The sequence below is a fragment of the Notamacropus eugenii genome, chromosome 1 (assembly GCF_028372415.1).
Source record: "Notamacropus eugenii isolate mMacEug1 chromosome 1, mMacEug1.pri_v2, whole genome shotgun sequence".
In the NCBI taxonomy this organism is placed as follows: domain Eukaryota; kingdom Metazoa; phylum Chordata; class Mammalia; order Diprotodontia; family Macropodidae; genus Notamacropus; species Notamacropus eugenii.
Genome location: NC_092872.1, coordinates 139,720,272 through 139,736,383, shown reverse-complemented (window position 1 = coordinate 139,736,383; position 16,112 = coordinate 139,720,272). Strand labels below are relative to the sequence as shown.

The 16,112-nt window shown below is 35.1% G+C and overlaps 1 protein-coding gene across 5 annotated transcripts in view; it reads left to right on the top strand.

Annotated features, from left to right (window-relative positions):
• Positions 1-16,112, top strand: part of TCF12 (transcription factor 12) — a 413,276-nt gene that overhangs the window by 128,375 nt on the left and 268,789 nt on the right. For 3 of the 5 annotated variants that reach the window (XM_072615763.1, XM_072615758.1, XM_072615760.1), the window contains exon 4: positions 4,851-4,919. The exons of the other annotated variants lie outside the window; for them this stretch is intronic. In XM_072615763.1, the coding sequence (XP_072471864.1) occupies positions 4,851-4,919 (69 nt within the window). The remainder of the gene's footprint in view (positions 1-4,850; positions 4,920-16,112) is intronic. 5 annotated transcript variants of the gene reach the window in all.

Below are 16,112 nucleotides of genomic sequence, written 5' to 3'. Positions count from 1 at the left end.
TGATTCTGGATTTGAATTCAGATCTTGTAACTCCGGGCCCAGTACCCTGGCCATTGTGCAATCTTGCTGCCTGACAGAGTAATTTCCTTAGTCTGTATTTCTTCCTTAGTCTACTGGTAAGTGATTGTAGTTGGAAACAAGTCAGAGTGTAATCTGACCCTAAAAGAGAAAAAAGAATTTCAGATTTCTCAAAGCAATGCTGTCATTTAAATTAGAGCAAATTCAAGTGAGAAGAGGTGACATTTGGGATATGGAGAGCAATACCTTTTATATGGAGTTCGACTCACATTGATAGGAATACTCTTCAACACAAACAAAACCAAAAAACCTCAGGGAGGTGTGTGCTTAAAACAAAAACCCATATGGGGGTACAGTATGTGTGAAGAGAGACCTAAAATTACATGGGTTGTTGCTTAATTTGCATAAGGCTATATTTTGCCTGGAACCTAAATTTTAAAATGTGCAAGTAGCCCTGTAATGGAGTGTTAAAGAAATGAATAAAAACCATTATGTTTATTGAACAGGATATTGGTGGGGCTTGGGAATAAGGGACAGTTGGGAAGGGCAGTTCATGGTACAGAGCTGGGCAAAATTTAGCATTAAAGTAGATGAACTAGGGTCAGTTTCAGAGGTTAGCGGAATAGTGGATATAGATGAAAGCTTAGGCTATGTGGGCTGAGAATTGGTTTCCAAATGTTTAAGCTACGGCTAGGCAGAAAGACACAGTCAGAAGTGTAACTCTACTGCCTCAATTCCAGCCAAGACAAGAAGCCTTAGAATCCAAGGATGGGGAATCTGCAGCCTTGAGGTCACATATTGACCCTCTGTCCTCCAGTGCAACCCTTTGGGTGAATCTGAACTTCACAGAACAAATCCTTTGAGACCACAGGTCCCTGACTGCCTTAGACTGTAGATGAATCTGAGTACATATACAAGTGTGAGGTCAAGTTACAAAACTGAACTTGAGGAAATAGGCCCAGGCTATAATTCACATTGGGATACTTGAAACAGTATCTTGGGTCCAGAAAAAGTAGAGGGTTCAATATGATGTAACAGTAAGGGTATGATTTGATTAAAGGATAAGAATTGCATACTGGTTTGAAAGTAACCTGATTGGTGTAGTTGGGAAGGTCACATGTGTTGTTTCTTTTTTTCTGAGTAAGGAAGAAACACTATAGGAACTATTGATTATAAAGAAAGGAGCTAGGTCATCTGGTGAGCCCCCCACAATTGTAGCACAGTGGGTGTTGAAGACAATTTTGGCAGCAGAATTAAAGATCTGAAGACAGTTAAAAAAGGAAAGCCATCTTGACTTGTGCAATCTCTAGCAAGTCAGTAGTCTTTAGGCCCATTTTATCAATTGCTTCCATAATGCAAAATGGAATTTTGCCATAAATTCTTGCCATCATTTCTTTAGGATAAAATTCACTTTTGTGTTGAGTGACCTTATTAGGAATTACAGCACAAATCATATAGAAATAGTCTATTTGGTGTTTTCTGTGCTTATTTATTTTTAGCCCGTGGTACTTACGTTGTCTGTAGTAGTGGGGAATGGCCTTAAATCTAATTTAGTTTTTTGTTAGACTGGTTTAAATCAGGTTTCTTAAAATGCTTACTTTTGCTAGTCCATGGTGTAGGGGCATGTGGAAAAACCTAGAGCTCTAATTTGAGAGGATTTCTGAATCTAAATAAGAATAGATCACTCTATTTTTGGCACCCACAAGTGAGAATGATGCTCCTATTACAAGGTGACCTTCCTTCCACTTTTAGGATGTTGAGTACTTCTGCTCCCCATTAAAGATAATACTCTTTAGTCAAGATCTGTGATACATTATTAGTAGGGGGAACTCTTGGTGAAGAAACTTCCTCTGCTAATGCTTATGGGCATGGAGAGTTTTGTCCATGCCCATAAAGTCAGTTCATGTCAAAAGTTTGACTTGAATTGAGGTTTTCCGCTCTGCAAAGCTAGCTCTCTCCCCCCTGTGGCCATACTACCTCTTCTCCTTGAGGTATAGGGGCAGGAGATAACAGTTTTATGCTTATTTTTGTCAGTGTGTCAGTTCATGTGCTTTTTTAGTTAGATGGGGCCAGGGAAACTATTTCATAGAGTTCAGATGTACCCAATCCTAAGCAAATTCTTTGGGCAAGTGTGTCTAGTCTTATAGAGAACTGGGATGGTGTGGGGACACTGTTCTAGTCAATGCTGCATCTCTTTTTCTTCAGGCTATATGCCTGTACCAAAGCCAAATGGATACAATTTAATAGGGATAAATGTAAAGTCTTGCATTTAGGTCATTTGAGGACAAGTGGGTTGCATAGTGGGTAAATCACTGGGTTTGGAGTAAGGAAGACCTGAGTTCAAATGTGTTCTCAGATTCTTGGATGATTCTGAGCAAGCCACTTTTACCTCTTTTTGCCCCAGTTTCCTCATCTGTAAAATGGGGCTTATGATAGTGGTTGTAAGGATCAAATGAGATAGTAGTAAAGTGCCTAGCACAGTGCCTAGTACATGATAGGTGCTATATAAATTTTAGCTATCATCATCATCATTATTATTATTATTATTATTATTATTATTATTATTATTATGTTTTCGGAAATCACAAAGAAAAGCAACAAGGGGGTGATACTTTGAAGCACCAGAAAGGAAGGTCAGCCAATGCTTTTCTTTTCAGTTAAGTAGGGTATTCTTGTTTCCATTTGTCTAGGTGGTCTTTGGGTAATTGTTATGTCTTTCAGGTTTTTTTTTAAAAAGTATCTCACATTCTGTTCTCTGCATTTAGCAGAAATATAAGTGGTAATTTACCCATGAGTTATATATCTTTATTCAAAGACTTGTTTCTGTGAACTTTGGCTCTACTTGTAGGCAGTAACTCCCATTTATAGAATTACTTTTAAGGTATCTTAGTATCTTTTTCACAAATATCTTGTGGGTAAATAGTACAAGTGATATTATCTCCATTTCACAGGTGAAAAAGTTAAGGCTTTGCAATATTAAATCATTTGTCCAACAGCATAGTAAAACTAGTAGGTGTAGTAATAAGGATTTCAACCAAGGTTTTCTATGCTCTGGTCTCTGCCTGACCTTTTAATTCTTCCATGCTCTTTCTATCCCTGTTCTGTACCTTTCTAATGTGGCTTCTCAGTGAAAAATTAGAAGATTTTGTTGCTTAATTTGCATAGGCTATATTTTGCCTAGAACCTAAATTTTCAAATGTGCAAGAAACCTGGTGTTAAAAAAATGAATAAAAAAACCATTATGGTTATTGGACAAGGTGGTGGTAGGGGACAGGGCAGTTGTATTTTTCATTATGGATTTTTTTTTCACAGAGGATCAGAAAAGATCCTTAAGCTCATGCAAGCATAGAGACTTCAGAGTTTTATAGATAAGATAATGAAGGGAGGGGTTGGGACTGGGATTGAAATGTGAAGACTTTTTAACAAAATTATTTTTGGCTATAGTAATAACTGACAGTAGTCATAATTGTTATATTTGAACTTAAGGTGATGTGTTATAAGATTACATCATCTGATTTCTTGGGATTGTTGCATTTGATGTGAAATAGAATGCCAAATTTGCTTGAAGAGATTGTGAAATAAATGTTGCTTTAGTTTTCATCTTATTTAGAGCTGTTCTTAGCATATATATTAGGGAATCTTTTCATAATCTAACCGAGCCCTACGTTTAAATTACAAGAGGCCTTGGTCAAGTTAGCAGCCTTAAAGAAGGTAAGAGATAGCTCCTCATTTTCTTCTCTTGAAAGAAGTTTATGGATTTATGAATAAAACTAGATATGCCTTCTAAAGATGAGCCTTCAATAAGAGACCCATAACTTCGTATCTTAGGGTAATCAGTCAGTTGATAGAGGTATAAAAAGTAAGGTGAATGTTAGTAAGAGTATTAGGTAATAGAGAAATGGTATATAGCAGGTCAGAGAGATGACACTTGAGTAAAAAGACAAACCTAAAATGTGTAAGAATCTACACTGTGCAGATGGGATTAGCTCTGCATAGGAAATCTTTCTGGGAGTAACCCATCTGACAGTGTGATTTATTGAGGTGTTACTAATGAGATTAAAACATTTATGTGTATAAATATGTATATGCCACCACATAAATACATTAACTGTATAATATCCATTAGCAATCAGGCAAATTAGTAGATTGTGCCTGTTTTGATGTTTCTGTTCTCAATTTGATGATTTATTCATTAAAAGAGGGAATGTCTTCATTAGGGGCTCCACTGGTTATTCCTCAGTCTAGCAAAGAAGTAAACATAATTGCTTTTGATTCTGAGGCCATATATGTATGTTTAGAGAGACTGAAGTATTTGTAGTTTTGTAATTGTTGATAATTAATGACCAGCTATCGGTTTTTTAATGGATTTTCCTTGTGACATACACAGTGCTCATGATCAGTCAAGAGATTGATTGATTATCTGGGGTATGGATTGTCTGAGCTTCTTCTTTGTCTTTTCTTTTATTGTTGATTCCCTATTTCATTGACCTTAGCATGGCATTCCTGGTATAGGCAAGGGCAGGGACAGGTTTGAGAATGTTATTGTTGCCACTTATGAGAAGATGTCATCGAGGGTTGGTAGGGTGGTGGTGCTGGTGAGGGGTGGGGTGGACGACTAGTAACTAGTTAGTAGTTTGAAGAATTTAATAACAATATATATATATATATATTTCATGGATCTGGGCTCTTTCTTCCTTAATATTAAGTAGTTGAGCCATACAAACTATATCTGCAACTTTAAGAAAATAGAATGGAAAACCTACATTCTCCCTTTTTGCAAGGGGATGATGTCACTTAAAATTCTATTTGTTTCTGTTTCCATCTACTTTCAGGAAAAAAAAAGCTGTACTCAAGTGTATGGGATGCTAATTTAGAAGAACAACCACTACCAGTATTAACAAGTAAGGTATTTTATCTGGTCAAAGATAGGAGAACTTTGGACACATCCCTATTAGGAAAAGCATCAAACATGCACACAACTAAACGAATTATTTATATCACAGGCTGATGATGTGGCACTGGCCTAGGGGAATTTATCTTAAATCTTTGTGTGTCTGCAGCATGTAGTATCTTGTAGGATAGTAGACATCCATTCAGTCTTTTGATGGTGGTGATAACATTGGTGAAATCTGTCCTAATCTCACTCTTATTGTTTCTGCCCTGAAAAAGTGGATAATTTTCTTTGTTTATGACAAGATTAGGTTATGAGACTTTTCCTGGTTAGCAAAACCTATTGTTTGATTTCCCATACTCAGAAAATAAGCTTTCTTTAGATAGAACTATTGTGAGACTGTAAACATTCTCATCATAGAAAAATAAAGCTCTGCAAGATTTTCTTTATTTGTGTTCTGGGTAGTCTTTTTCCATCTTGACAAAAAGGAACATTTTATTAATATGAATTGGGAAAGTGCCATACACTTACTTCATTTGTGGAATCAACATAGTGAAACAAGCACTAGACTTGGTGACAGAAGACCCGTATTCAAACCTTTTCTCTCACTGCTCAGCTGTTTGACCATGACAAAATACTTAAAACCTTCTAAACCTCAGGTTCTTAATCTCTAAAATGGGCTTAATAATACTTGTACTCTCCTACTTCACAGATGGGAGAGGGGAGATATTATTATTATTATTTACTTTTTACATTTAATAATTACTATTATATGTATAAGATCAGCTCATTTCAGTGACTTTCTAAAAAGCATTTGAGTGCCTACTGTGAACTTAGTTCTTTGATAGGTATTTTGGGGGATAAAATGGGGAACTTAAGTCTGGGGGTAGTAACAAAGTATGCACACAAGAAATATTAAATAACAATAAGGAGTATGTGCTGGAGCAACACAGATGAATCCTGTTAGAAGCTCAGAATAGGTGCATAAGTTTGATAACATTACAGATGTTGGACACAGGATAAATAAGGGCAAAAAAGAATGTAGTGTTTGTAGTTGTTGAGTCGTTTCAGTTATGTCCAGCTCTTTGTGATCCCATTTGGGGTTTTTTTTTTTTTTTGGCAAAGATACTGGAGGAGTTTGCCATTTTCTTCTCCAGCTCATTTTATAGATGAAGAAACTGAGGCAAGCAGAATTAAGTAACTTGCCCAAAGTTGCACAGCTAGCGTCTGAGACAAGATTTGAACTCAGGAAGATTTCTTCCTGACTTCAGGTCCAGCAGTCTATCTACTGCATTACCTAACTGCCTTTAGGTGGCTTTAGTGGACAGAATGTTGGACTTAGAGTCAGGAAGATCTAAATTTCTTATCCACTCTCTGACATTTATTGACTGGATGTGTGACCTGAGCCCAATCACTTAAACTTTCTCATCTTCACTTTCCTCTTCTGTAAAATGGGGATAATAAGAGTATCTACTTCATGGGGTTTTGAGACTCAGATATGCTTTGGAAATATTATAACATCATACAAATCCAAAAATTGTCATTGTTTATGGCTTTTGAAAGAACAGTTTTTATCAGTGTGAAAGGCATAGGAATTGGTTTGTAAGAGACTGGGAAAAGAGGTTTACAAAGCAATTAAGCCAGTAGTTGTAGACTATTTCTTTGAGAAGTTTGGTATTGAAAGAAGTTGAGAGACACCTACAGTGGAATAGCACGATCAAACATAGGGAAATCTGCCCATGTTTGAAAGTAAAGACAAGTCAGTAGAGAAGGAATGAAGATGTCAAAGCTAAGCTTTTGTTTTCAGTATGTTTTTTGTTATTTTTTTGTTCATGGCACCAGGGTTAAAGCTAGAATACATAAGAGTTTGTGAAGTCACATACTCAGTGCAACACTATACACTTGAGCATAAGTTGTGTTCCTTTGGTCAGTATGCTTCAATAAAAGGGAATTTGTTTTTAAATGGAGTTTAGAATATGACAAGATAGGTGAAGAAAAGAACTGCCTTATTTTTCAAATATTCCATTCCTACCTAGAGATTTCCTTTTTGTGGGGGCTGTCCCACAATGATTTTGAGACTGGCTGATCTCACATTAATAGCACCTTCACAAGAATAATGTGACTGGTTTGCATAAAGGGTAAGACTGGTGAATGCTTGGATCTTAAAGAATTTTAAGACCTAGAAACATTCTATTTCAAACTGGAAGGGCATTTAGAAATCATGGAGTCTAAAGCCTTCTTTTTTTTTATAGATAATTTAACTTAAGGCTCAAGGAGGTTTAAGTGACTTACCCTGGGTCACACAGGTGAAAAGTATAGAAGAGTGAGTATTTAAGCCAGGTTGTCTGACTCCAAATACAGAATTCTTTCCACTACACCATTACTATCTTTCTTGATTCAAAGATTGTAATAAACTTTTTTTTTTTTTTTTGTCATAATCATGTTCTTTCTCTTCATGGCACTTAACTTGAAGTAACTTTTAAGAAGATCTTTAGAAAGCCATTATATGGTAGCCTTCAGTTACTGGATAAACAAAAGGCAGCATTCCTTCTTACAAATTAAATGGTCAGTGGTCAGTATAAAATGTCTGTAGCCCATTTTCCTGAAAAAAAATTCAGTTACTTTTCCTTTTGTACACGAAGTGATCCCTTTTGTATTTTTAACTCTAACAGTTGCCAAAACAATCCCATTTACATGCAGTGCCTGTCAACTAGTGAATTTACATTTGGATTTTGTTGGCTGTAGACCCTTCATTCTGTTCTCTTTTTTTGTACAATTGTTGTTTTTAGGTTTGGCAACAGCGCTAGATCTTTGTTTAACTTAGTTCTTTCCTTTGTCTTCCTTCAGCACTAGACTCTCTCTCTCTCTCTCTCTCTCTCTCTCTCTCTCTCTCTCTCTCTCTCTCTCTCTCTCTCTCTCTCTCTCTCTCACACACACACACACACACACACACACTCACTCACACGCTCTCACACTATAAAATTAGCATAAAAACCCCACCTTAGCCTAGGCATCCAAAAGAAAATCTCACCGAGGCAAAGGTTTTCATTTCCCCGAGGAAAAAACATATGATCTAAATATCTGAGTTTTCCATCCACAAAAACCTTGACAATTAATTGGAAAAGGAACTTAAGTGAAATGTGGCATACTATTTGGTCCAGGAACGTGTAGAATCTTCCACGGAGAGTGCCTCCCTTCTGGGATTACAACCTATTTACAATGGATATATTTTGCATGTATTTAGTTATTTGTATGTTATCTCCTTCATTAGCGTATGAGTTTCTTGAAGGCAGGGACCAGGTTTTTTACTTTATGTGTATCTGTAGGATTGATTTAGAACAGTGCCTGGCACATAGTAAATGCTTAATAAATGCTTATTGATTAATTGGAGATGTGATAGAAATGAATGTTTTATTTCCTTATTATGATTTTTTTTGTATATACAGAAATATATTGCATATGTGTGTAGCTGTTGTCTTCTTACAGTGTTGTATAGGGTCAGATGCCTAAAAATTCTCCATCCAGTTTTAGAGGTTAGTTACTTAACTAGTTTAAGTTAGCATTTGTGAATTACATTTTACATCTGTATAGATAGAGTTCATGGGTAGATAGCCATTCAGAAAAGATGAATGCAAAATCTGGAGGCATTTTGTAACAATTTGACCTTTAGTATTCTGCAATATAATTGTACAGTGTCCAACTAGACCTCCCATATGCTGAAATGAACAGAGAATCTTGCTCCATTGTGAACTAGATGATCTTTTTATTAAGTCCTTAACGCAGTGGTAAGCACTTTAAAATGCTTATTGAATGAATGACAATGTTTCTAGTAAGGCTCTGTTGATCTCATTACAACATACTTTGAATAATTTAGCCAAGCGAATGCAGTTTTCTTGTCCTTATCAATATAGCAGTCACATGATATAACCAAAGGAAAACAAAATGCTACTCAATTTTGTGTCATAACTCAGATGGAAAGAGCAAAATAAAAATAAATCACTGGGGAGTCTCCCAATGATTAGGGGTTTCCAGATCTGTAAAATGAAGAAATTGGACTAGCTGATTACTAAGGACCCTTCCAGTTCTCTTACTCTATGACTCTAATTATGGTTTGAGGGCAACAAGAAATACAGGCAGGTGTCTTTGCAAGATAAAATGAAAAAAGTAGAAACAGTGATTCTAACAAGAAAAAAGAAGATGTAGCTTAAAAAAAATCCAGCATCATTTCCCTTCTTGATGATTAAAACAATAATTTTTCAAAGAATATTATTTTTTATTTATTAGCTGTCTTGAGTAATATTTATCTTATCAACTAAATTTCAATCCAATGAAATACTTTAATATCCTTAAAATTAATTGTAATGAGTTTTGACTTTATTGAATTTTGAAGCAACATATTTAAATTAGAAATTGGAAATTGAGTTTAAAGGGACTACTACACTTACCTAACTTTTAAGCTTTGGAGCTTTTTTGGTTGCTATTAATTTATCAAATGAAGGAAAAAAGGAAGATAATATTTTATGTATCATTTAAGTTATATCTTTAAGATAAAAGGGAGGTAGATAATTTCTACTTCACTTAAATCCCCCCCCATCTCTGAACTCTCATGTATTTTCAGACTATTTTTGTATTATATTTTTGTGAGTGTTTGTGTATGATTTCCATGCTAATAGATTGCAAAATCCTTGAAGGTCTGATCTATGTGATAATCAGTCATACTCCAAGGCATAATGGTATAGTAGAAAGGAATGACATTAGATTTGGAGCTAGAGGCCATGATTTTGAAGCTTGTCTCTGCTATACTTTACTTTTGTGCTCTCTGGGCCTCAGTTTCCTGAACTGTAAAATGAAAAGATTAGACCAGATGGCCTTTAAAGCTTCTTCCAGTTTAAGATGTATAATCCTGTAATTCTCAGATTGAGTTTAGTGCATTGAATACAGTAGATAATAAATGTTTATTGAAACTGAATTGAAAGAACAGTGATGTTATGATGATAGCTCTTATTGTAGTTCTTCAAACTAGAAGCACAAGAAGGGAGGACATAAATAGAATGTACAAATTGACTCATGATTTGACTTGCAAAGAATCCAAACCTTCGTAATAATGAACCACATTTTAATAAGGCTTTTAGTTAGAAATTTTTTTCAAAATTTAGTTTTTCCTGATTGAGTGATATTGGTGTTATTTAGTGGGGGGAGTGCATAGGTTTCTAAACTTGGCCTTGGAATGACAAATTTACCGTACTAATTTTCTTTGTTCCAGTTGCTGCTTAATTTTGTAGTAATTTAGTTTGATGAATGAAGTTATAAGTTCAAAATATGATTCCTCTTTAGTTTTTGTTCTGCAACTAGGCCTGTTTTTATTCCACCTCATTCTCAGTGGGTGTTCATAGCTTTAACGTCCTTTAGAATTCTGCTGGAGATAGGCAGTTATTTGAGAATTTTTTTTTAGGGCACTGACATGTCCAATTTCCATAAAAGCATGCGTACTAAGGTACCTGGAAAGATATTTCAGGAGAGATGAAAAAAGCCATGGACATTTAATTGGAAGTCCAGCCTACTCTGGGGTTTGAGATGGTGGTATAAAACAACTGATTTATAGCAAAGCAGGGCTGGGGGAGGAGAATGACAGAGATAAGGAGCAGCTAGAGTCTGGGCTTGAAAGCAGGGTGAAACTTTCTTTGGTACATCTGCTTGTATAGTTTTCATTCTTTCATAGAAAGCCCGTATATCAAAGTTTTTTGTTGAGTTTCAGTTTTATATTGTGTTCTATCCTTAATGATAGGGTAGGCTTAACTCAGGCTAGACAACAGAACTGTTGGCTTGGAGAGGGGTCAATATAAATTCTACTCAATCTCTGCTCATGTTTTCTGGCTTTAGCTTTTAAAAAGAAGTTTTGTCTTTACAAGGGAGTGTATGCATGGCAGCAAATTTATTACTTCCTCAACTTCCCTGACAAAATTGTATTGTTTATCTTGGAGCAATTAGCAAATCTGTCCACAACATTTTAAATTGGGAGTGTTCCTTTTTGTCAAAATTATAACAGACACTTTAGAAAGGGTTAATGGGATAACTGAGGCTTAGGTAATCTTACATAATTCTTTTAGAAATTGAATGTGGAACAATGACCAAAGAACTCTTTTGCTAATTTGATACATTTAATAAGCAACTGAAAGAGCCATCTCTTAAAGAATAAGAGAAGGGAGAGAGACTTCTATAGTTCAGTAAAATCAACCATCATAAAAAAATATCTAATATTATATATACAATAGTCCTTCACCATTGTAAAGAATTTAGGAAAAGTTATTTTCTTATCTCTTCTTTGGTGCCAACTTTTGTCATTAAAATCTCACAATGTTCATTTTAGATTATTTTCTATTTGTTCTTTGCACTTAGATTGCTGTAGACAATTGTTTTTCTACTTTATTGTTTTTCTACTTATAAGTTCTACTTATTTCACTTTGCTTAAGTTCACATAAGTCTTCCTGAGGCCTCTTTATATTCATCATACCTATTATTTCTTAGAGCACAATAATATTGCATTAAATTCAAATAATCTTGTTTAGCCATTCCTATTTGGTGAGTATCTAGTCTGTATCTTCTCTTTTTGCTACCTCAAAGAGTGCTGCTACAAATGTTTTGGTATACGTAATGGATTTTTTTCTGTCATTTACCTCGTGAGACTTTATCCCCAGCATGTAGGATCTTTAGGTAAATCAGTGGATACGTACATTTTAATTATGTTCTTTTAGTAATTCTAAATTGTTTTCAGAATAATTAGACGAATTCACAGCTCTGTCAACAGTATGTTAGATGCCTGTATTTCCATAATCCATTCAACATTAACATTTCTACATTTTTGTCATTTTTGCTTGTTTGTTTGGTCATGAAACAAAAATTTAATATTTTTTAAAAGATTGTGATTTGAAGTATTCTTTAAATGTTCTTAATAGTTTGCAATTCTTTTGAAAATTGTTCATATCCTTTGTAAGAGAATTAGGAAATGCAAGCAATCAAATTCTTAAAAATTTTGAAGAATGTCTTGTTTCACATTCATTTCAATGTAGAAATCTGACTTCCCCTACAGGAAAGCAGGGGTGCTGATAGGAGGGAGGGCAGATTGGGGAAGAGGGGAAGGTGGTAGTCAGAAGCAGAACACTGGAGGATGGACAGGATGAAAGGAGAGAGAGAAGAGAGTGAACAAGGGGAAATGCAGTTAGGAATTGTGAGTGTGAAAAATATTTTACAGGAGGTATAATTGGTGTAAAAGTGTCTTAAATATATAGACAACTGAGTCAGATTTATAAAAAGAAGAGCCATTCCCCAATTAATAAATGGTCATATTTATAAATAAATATGAACAGGCAGTTTTCAAAGTAATTGAACCTATCTGTACTCATAGGAAAAAATGTCCTAAATGACTCCTGATTAGAGAACTGAAAATTAAGACGCCTCAGAGGTGCCACCCTACATATATCAGATTGGCCAATTTGACAGAAAAGGAAAGAGACAAACATTCAAGGGGATGTGGGAAAATTAGGACACTAATGCTTTTTTCATGGAGTTGTGAGCTATTCTGGAGCATAATTTTGGAACTATGCCTAAAGGACTGCAAAATCATGCAAACTCTTCAATATGCTGTTACTAGGCTTGTCTTCTAAAGAGATAAAAACCAGAAGAGAAAAGGACCTATATGCACAAAAATATTGATAGCAGCTGTTTTGTGGTGGCAAGGAATTAGAAATTGAGGGTATGCCCATCAATTGGGGAGTGGCTGAACATATTTTTATATATGATTGTGATGGAATATTATTGTGCTGTAAAAAAATGATGAGCAGTATGTTCTTGAAAAACCTGGAAAGATTTACATGAACTAATGCAAAGTGAAGTGAGCAGAACCAGGAGAACCTTGTAAATAGTAACAGCATTACTGTGTGGGGATCAGCTATGAATGACTTAGCTATTCTTAGCAATACAGTGATCCAAGACAACTCCTGAGGACTTAGGAGGAAAAATGGTATCCATACTCAGAGAAGGAACTAATGGAGTCTTAATGCATATCACAGCATACTTTTTTAAACTTTATTTTTCCTTTTTTCCCCCCCACAGTATAACTATGAAAATGTTTTGCATAATTGCGCATATGTAACCTATATCAAATTGCTCGCTTTCTCAATGAAAGGAGAGTTGAGGGAGAGAATTTGGAGTTAAAAGTTTAAAAATATTAAAAAATTATTTTAAATAAAATATTAAATAGAAAAAGAATGTCTTACTTTCACTCAAATTTTACTTATTTTTACATTAATATGTGTTTTTATTTTCATTATAGGCTTTTAAACTTTCTAAAAATTTTCTTCAAAGTAATTTTAGTAGGTGTGTAAATTTACTGAAGTGTCATGGAGATAGCCAAACAAATGACTATTGAAGATGATAATTGGGTAAACAGGAAAAACAAAAAACAAACAAACAAAACCATGTTTGAAAATATGAAGTACTATGCTAATTCATATGTGTAGCCTTTCTACACTGGACAACTAGTGATTCACAAGAATTTTGTCTGTGAACAAATTGTACTTCTTAGGGAGCAGTTATAGAAAAATGGCAATACTTGAATGATGAGATTATAGAATTTTAATACTTGCTTATAAAGGAGATTATAGAGAAAGACTCTAGGATTAAAATATCCTAAATTAACTGTCCAACTATGACTCAGCTTCCCTATTTCTATTGATGGCGCCATCGTTTTAGTTTTCCAGGCTTGAACCCTTTGAGTTTCCTATCATTCTTTTTTGACTCATTCCTCCACATCCAATAACTAGCCTTTTCCTGTCAGGTCTACCATGATGACTTCTTTTGCTTTCCTTTCTTTCTATGGGATAAATTCATTTAAACAATCTTTAAGTGCCTGCAAAGTGAAAGGCACTGCCTTAGGGACTGGGCATACAAAACCAAAAGCTAAGTAATCCCCTTTTTCAAGGTGTTTACATTCTGTTGAGGATAGGGTTTGGGGAGATAATACATATGTATGATTATATAAATTTTTAAAAAGTGTTTATAAAGTGACTTCTTTTTTTAAATAAATTTTTATTGACATCTCTTATTTCTGTGTCTTTCAGTTCCCCTCTCCATCCCCCCTTCATCCCACTCCTACAGATCCATCCCTTATAATACAGAATGTTACAAAGTAATTTCAAAAAGGACAAAGTACTAATAACAGGTAAAATCAGGAAAGTTCTCTTGCAGGAGATAGTACCTGAATTGTACTTGGAAGGAACTTGGGACATCCTGTGAAACAGAGAAATGGATGAGTATGGGTACCCTTGTGCAAAGGCATGTAAGGGGGAGATGGAATGTTGTACTGGGAACAACTGGTCTACATTTAAGGGCCTTCACAATATACTCTACCTCTAATGTACTTTTCCATCCTTGGTTCTCTGTACTCCCCTTTATATATCTTTTGCACTGAAGGATAAAAACCCCGAAGCCATATTAGAGCTGTTTCCATATTTGATATGCTGCTTCCTACCAATGTAAATTCATAAAGGCTGTTCTCTATGCTAGAAATAAACTTTTCACCTTTGATTTGTGGAGTCTTTCTTTTATTTTAAGACACAGTTCAGGTGCTATTTTCTTTGACCCTTTGGGCATTCTTCCTTGTGTTGTACTTGTCAGTGTATGTCCTTCCCCATAGCATGTAAAGTGAAGGACAAAGATGGAGACCTTTTTTAAAAAAAATTCTTTATTCTTACTGCTTAACACAGCCCCTTGTACCTGCTAGGACTTAAATGTTTACTGTATTCAGTTGAATTAAACTCTGGAAACAGTATGCTTTCCTCATGGTGTATATGTTATCCATCTATTACTTCATACATCTTTTATTTAAATTTGTATTTTCTTCCCTCTGTGTCTAGCATAAAGCTTTGCATGCTGTGTAGGTATTTAATAAATTGTTTATTGTTGAATTAAGAGATCAAGTTCTATTTTAAAAATGAATTTCATTGACCACACTGTATCCCATTCTGTTTTATAGTCTAAATGATGTAGCATGCTAAAGAAGAGTGACAAAAACATTCTATTTCTGTTTAAAAAAAAAACAAACAGCAGAAATGTTACCAATTTGTGACATGTTATGAGGACCCAGCTCTGTAGATTTGAAGATGCCTTGAATATGTAGGTTCAAATTATCAGTCAGAACTAGTTCTTTATCTTCTTACCCTTCTCTCATTTAACAGTCATGGGAGAAACATCCTCATTAATATAGAGGAGAAATTCTAAAGAGAAAGAACTTGGCAATTACTTGGCCAACAAGAACTGGGACAGTTATCATCATAAGGCTCAATTAGCCCAGTGACAAAAATGTGTTTGGTGACCATATTCAAACTAGGCACATTAAGGAGGTAAAAGCACACTCCTTATTCTGAAAAGAGGTTAGGGTTTTACTCTTATAAATGTTAGGTTGTTATAGGTAACTGTAGAAAATAGTCACACTTGCATAGAGTCCTTAGAGGAGTTTTAATAGCCCTAAAATTTTAAATTCTGTGTAGAGAAATCTTTGCCCAATGCTTTTATACAGTATAAGTCAGTTAAATTAACTTCAGCTAACCAGAATTCATGCTGTCTGATATTAATGAAATTATTAAACAACAATAATAGTATTAGGTAAGAAATACTGGTACTACCAGCATCTCAATTTTTTTTTTTTAATCTGACTAAAAATCCACATGATGAAACTTTTTGGTTTGGTGTAGAATTGGACCTTAAAATCAGTGAACAAAGGAAGTAAAGTCTCACTCAGTAAGGTTGCCCCGGGGTCCTTGCTTTGGGTTAGAGCATCATTTACTGTCAATAAAAGTCATTTACATTAGCCCAGCTCTAAACACAAAGGCTAACTGCCTCTGCAGGCAATCCATATCCCAGGCAGAGCTGAGCCTGAATCAGCAAGTATTTGAGTAGATAATATCACAGATGAGAACTCCAACCCCTACATCTATTCACTTCAGCAGAGGAGGCCATGCCATCTCTATTTTCCTCAAGGAGAGGAAAACCAGTGTTAGCAAATGACGCCCTCTCACAATGGGAGTGAGAAGATCTTCCCTGCCGCTCCCCTAATAGCACAAGTGAATGGGGAAATTCATTGGCAGAATGATGCAGAGATCCTCTACTTGTTGCCATTGCAAATATGGAGTTTTGTATAATGAAAGAC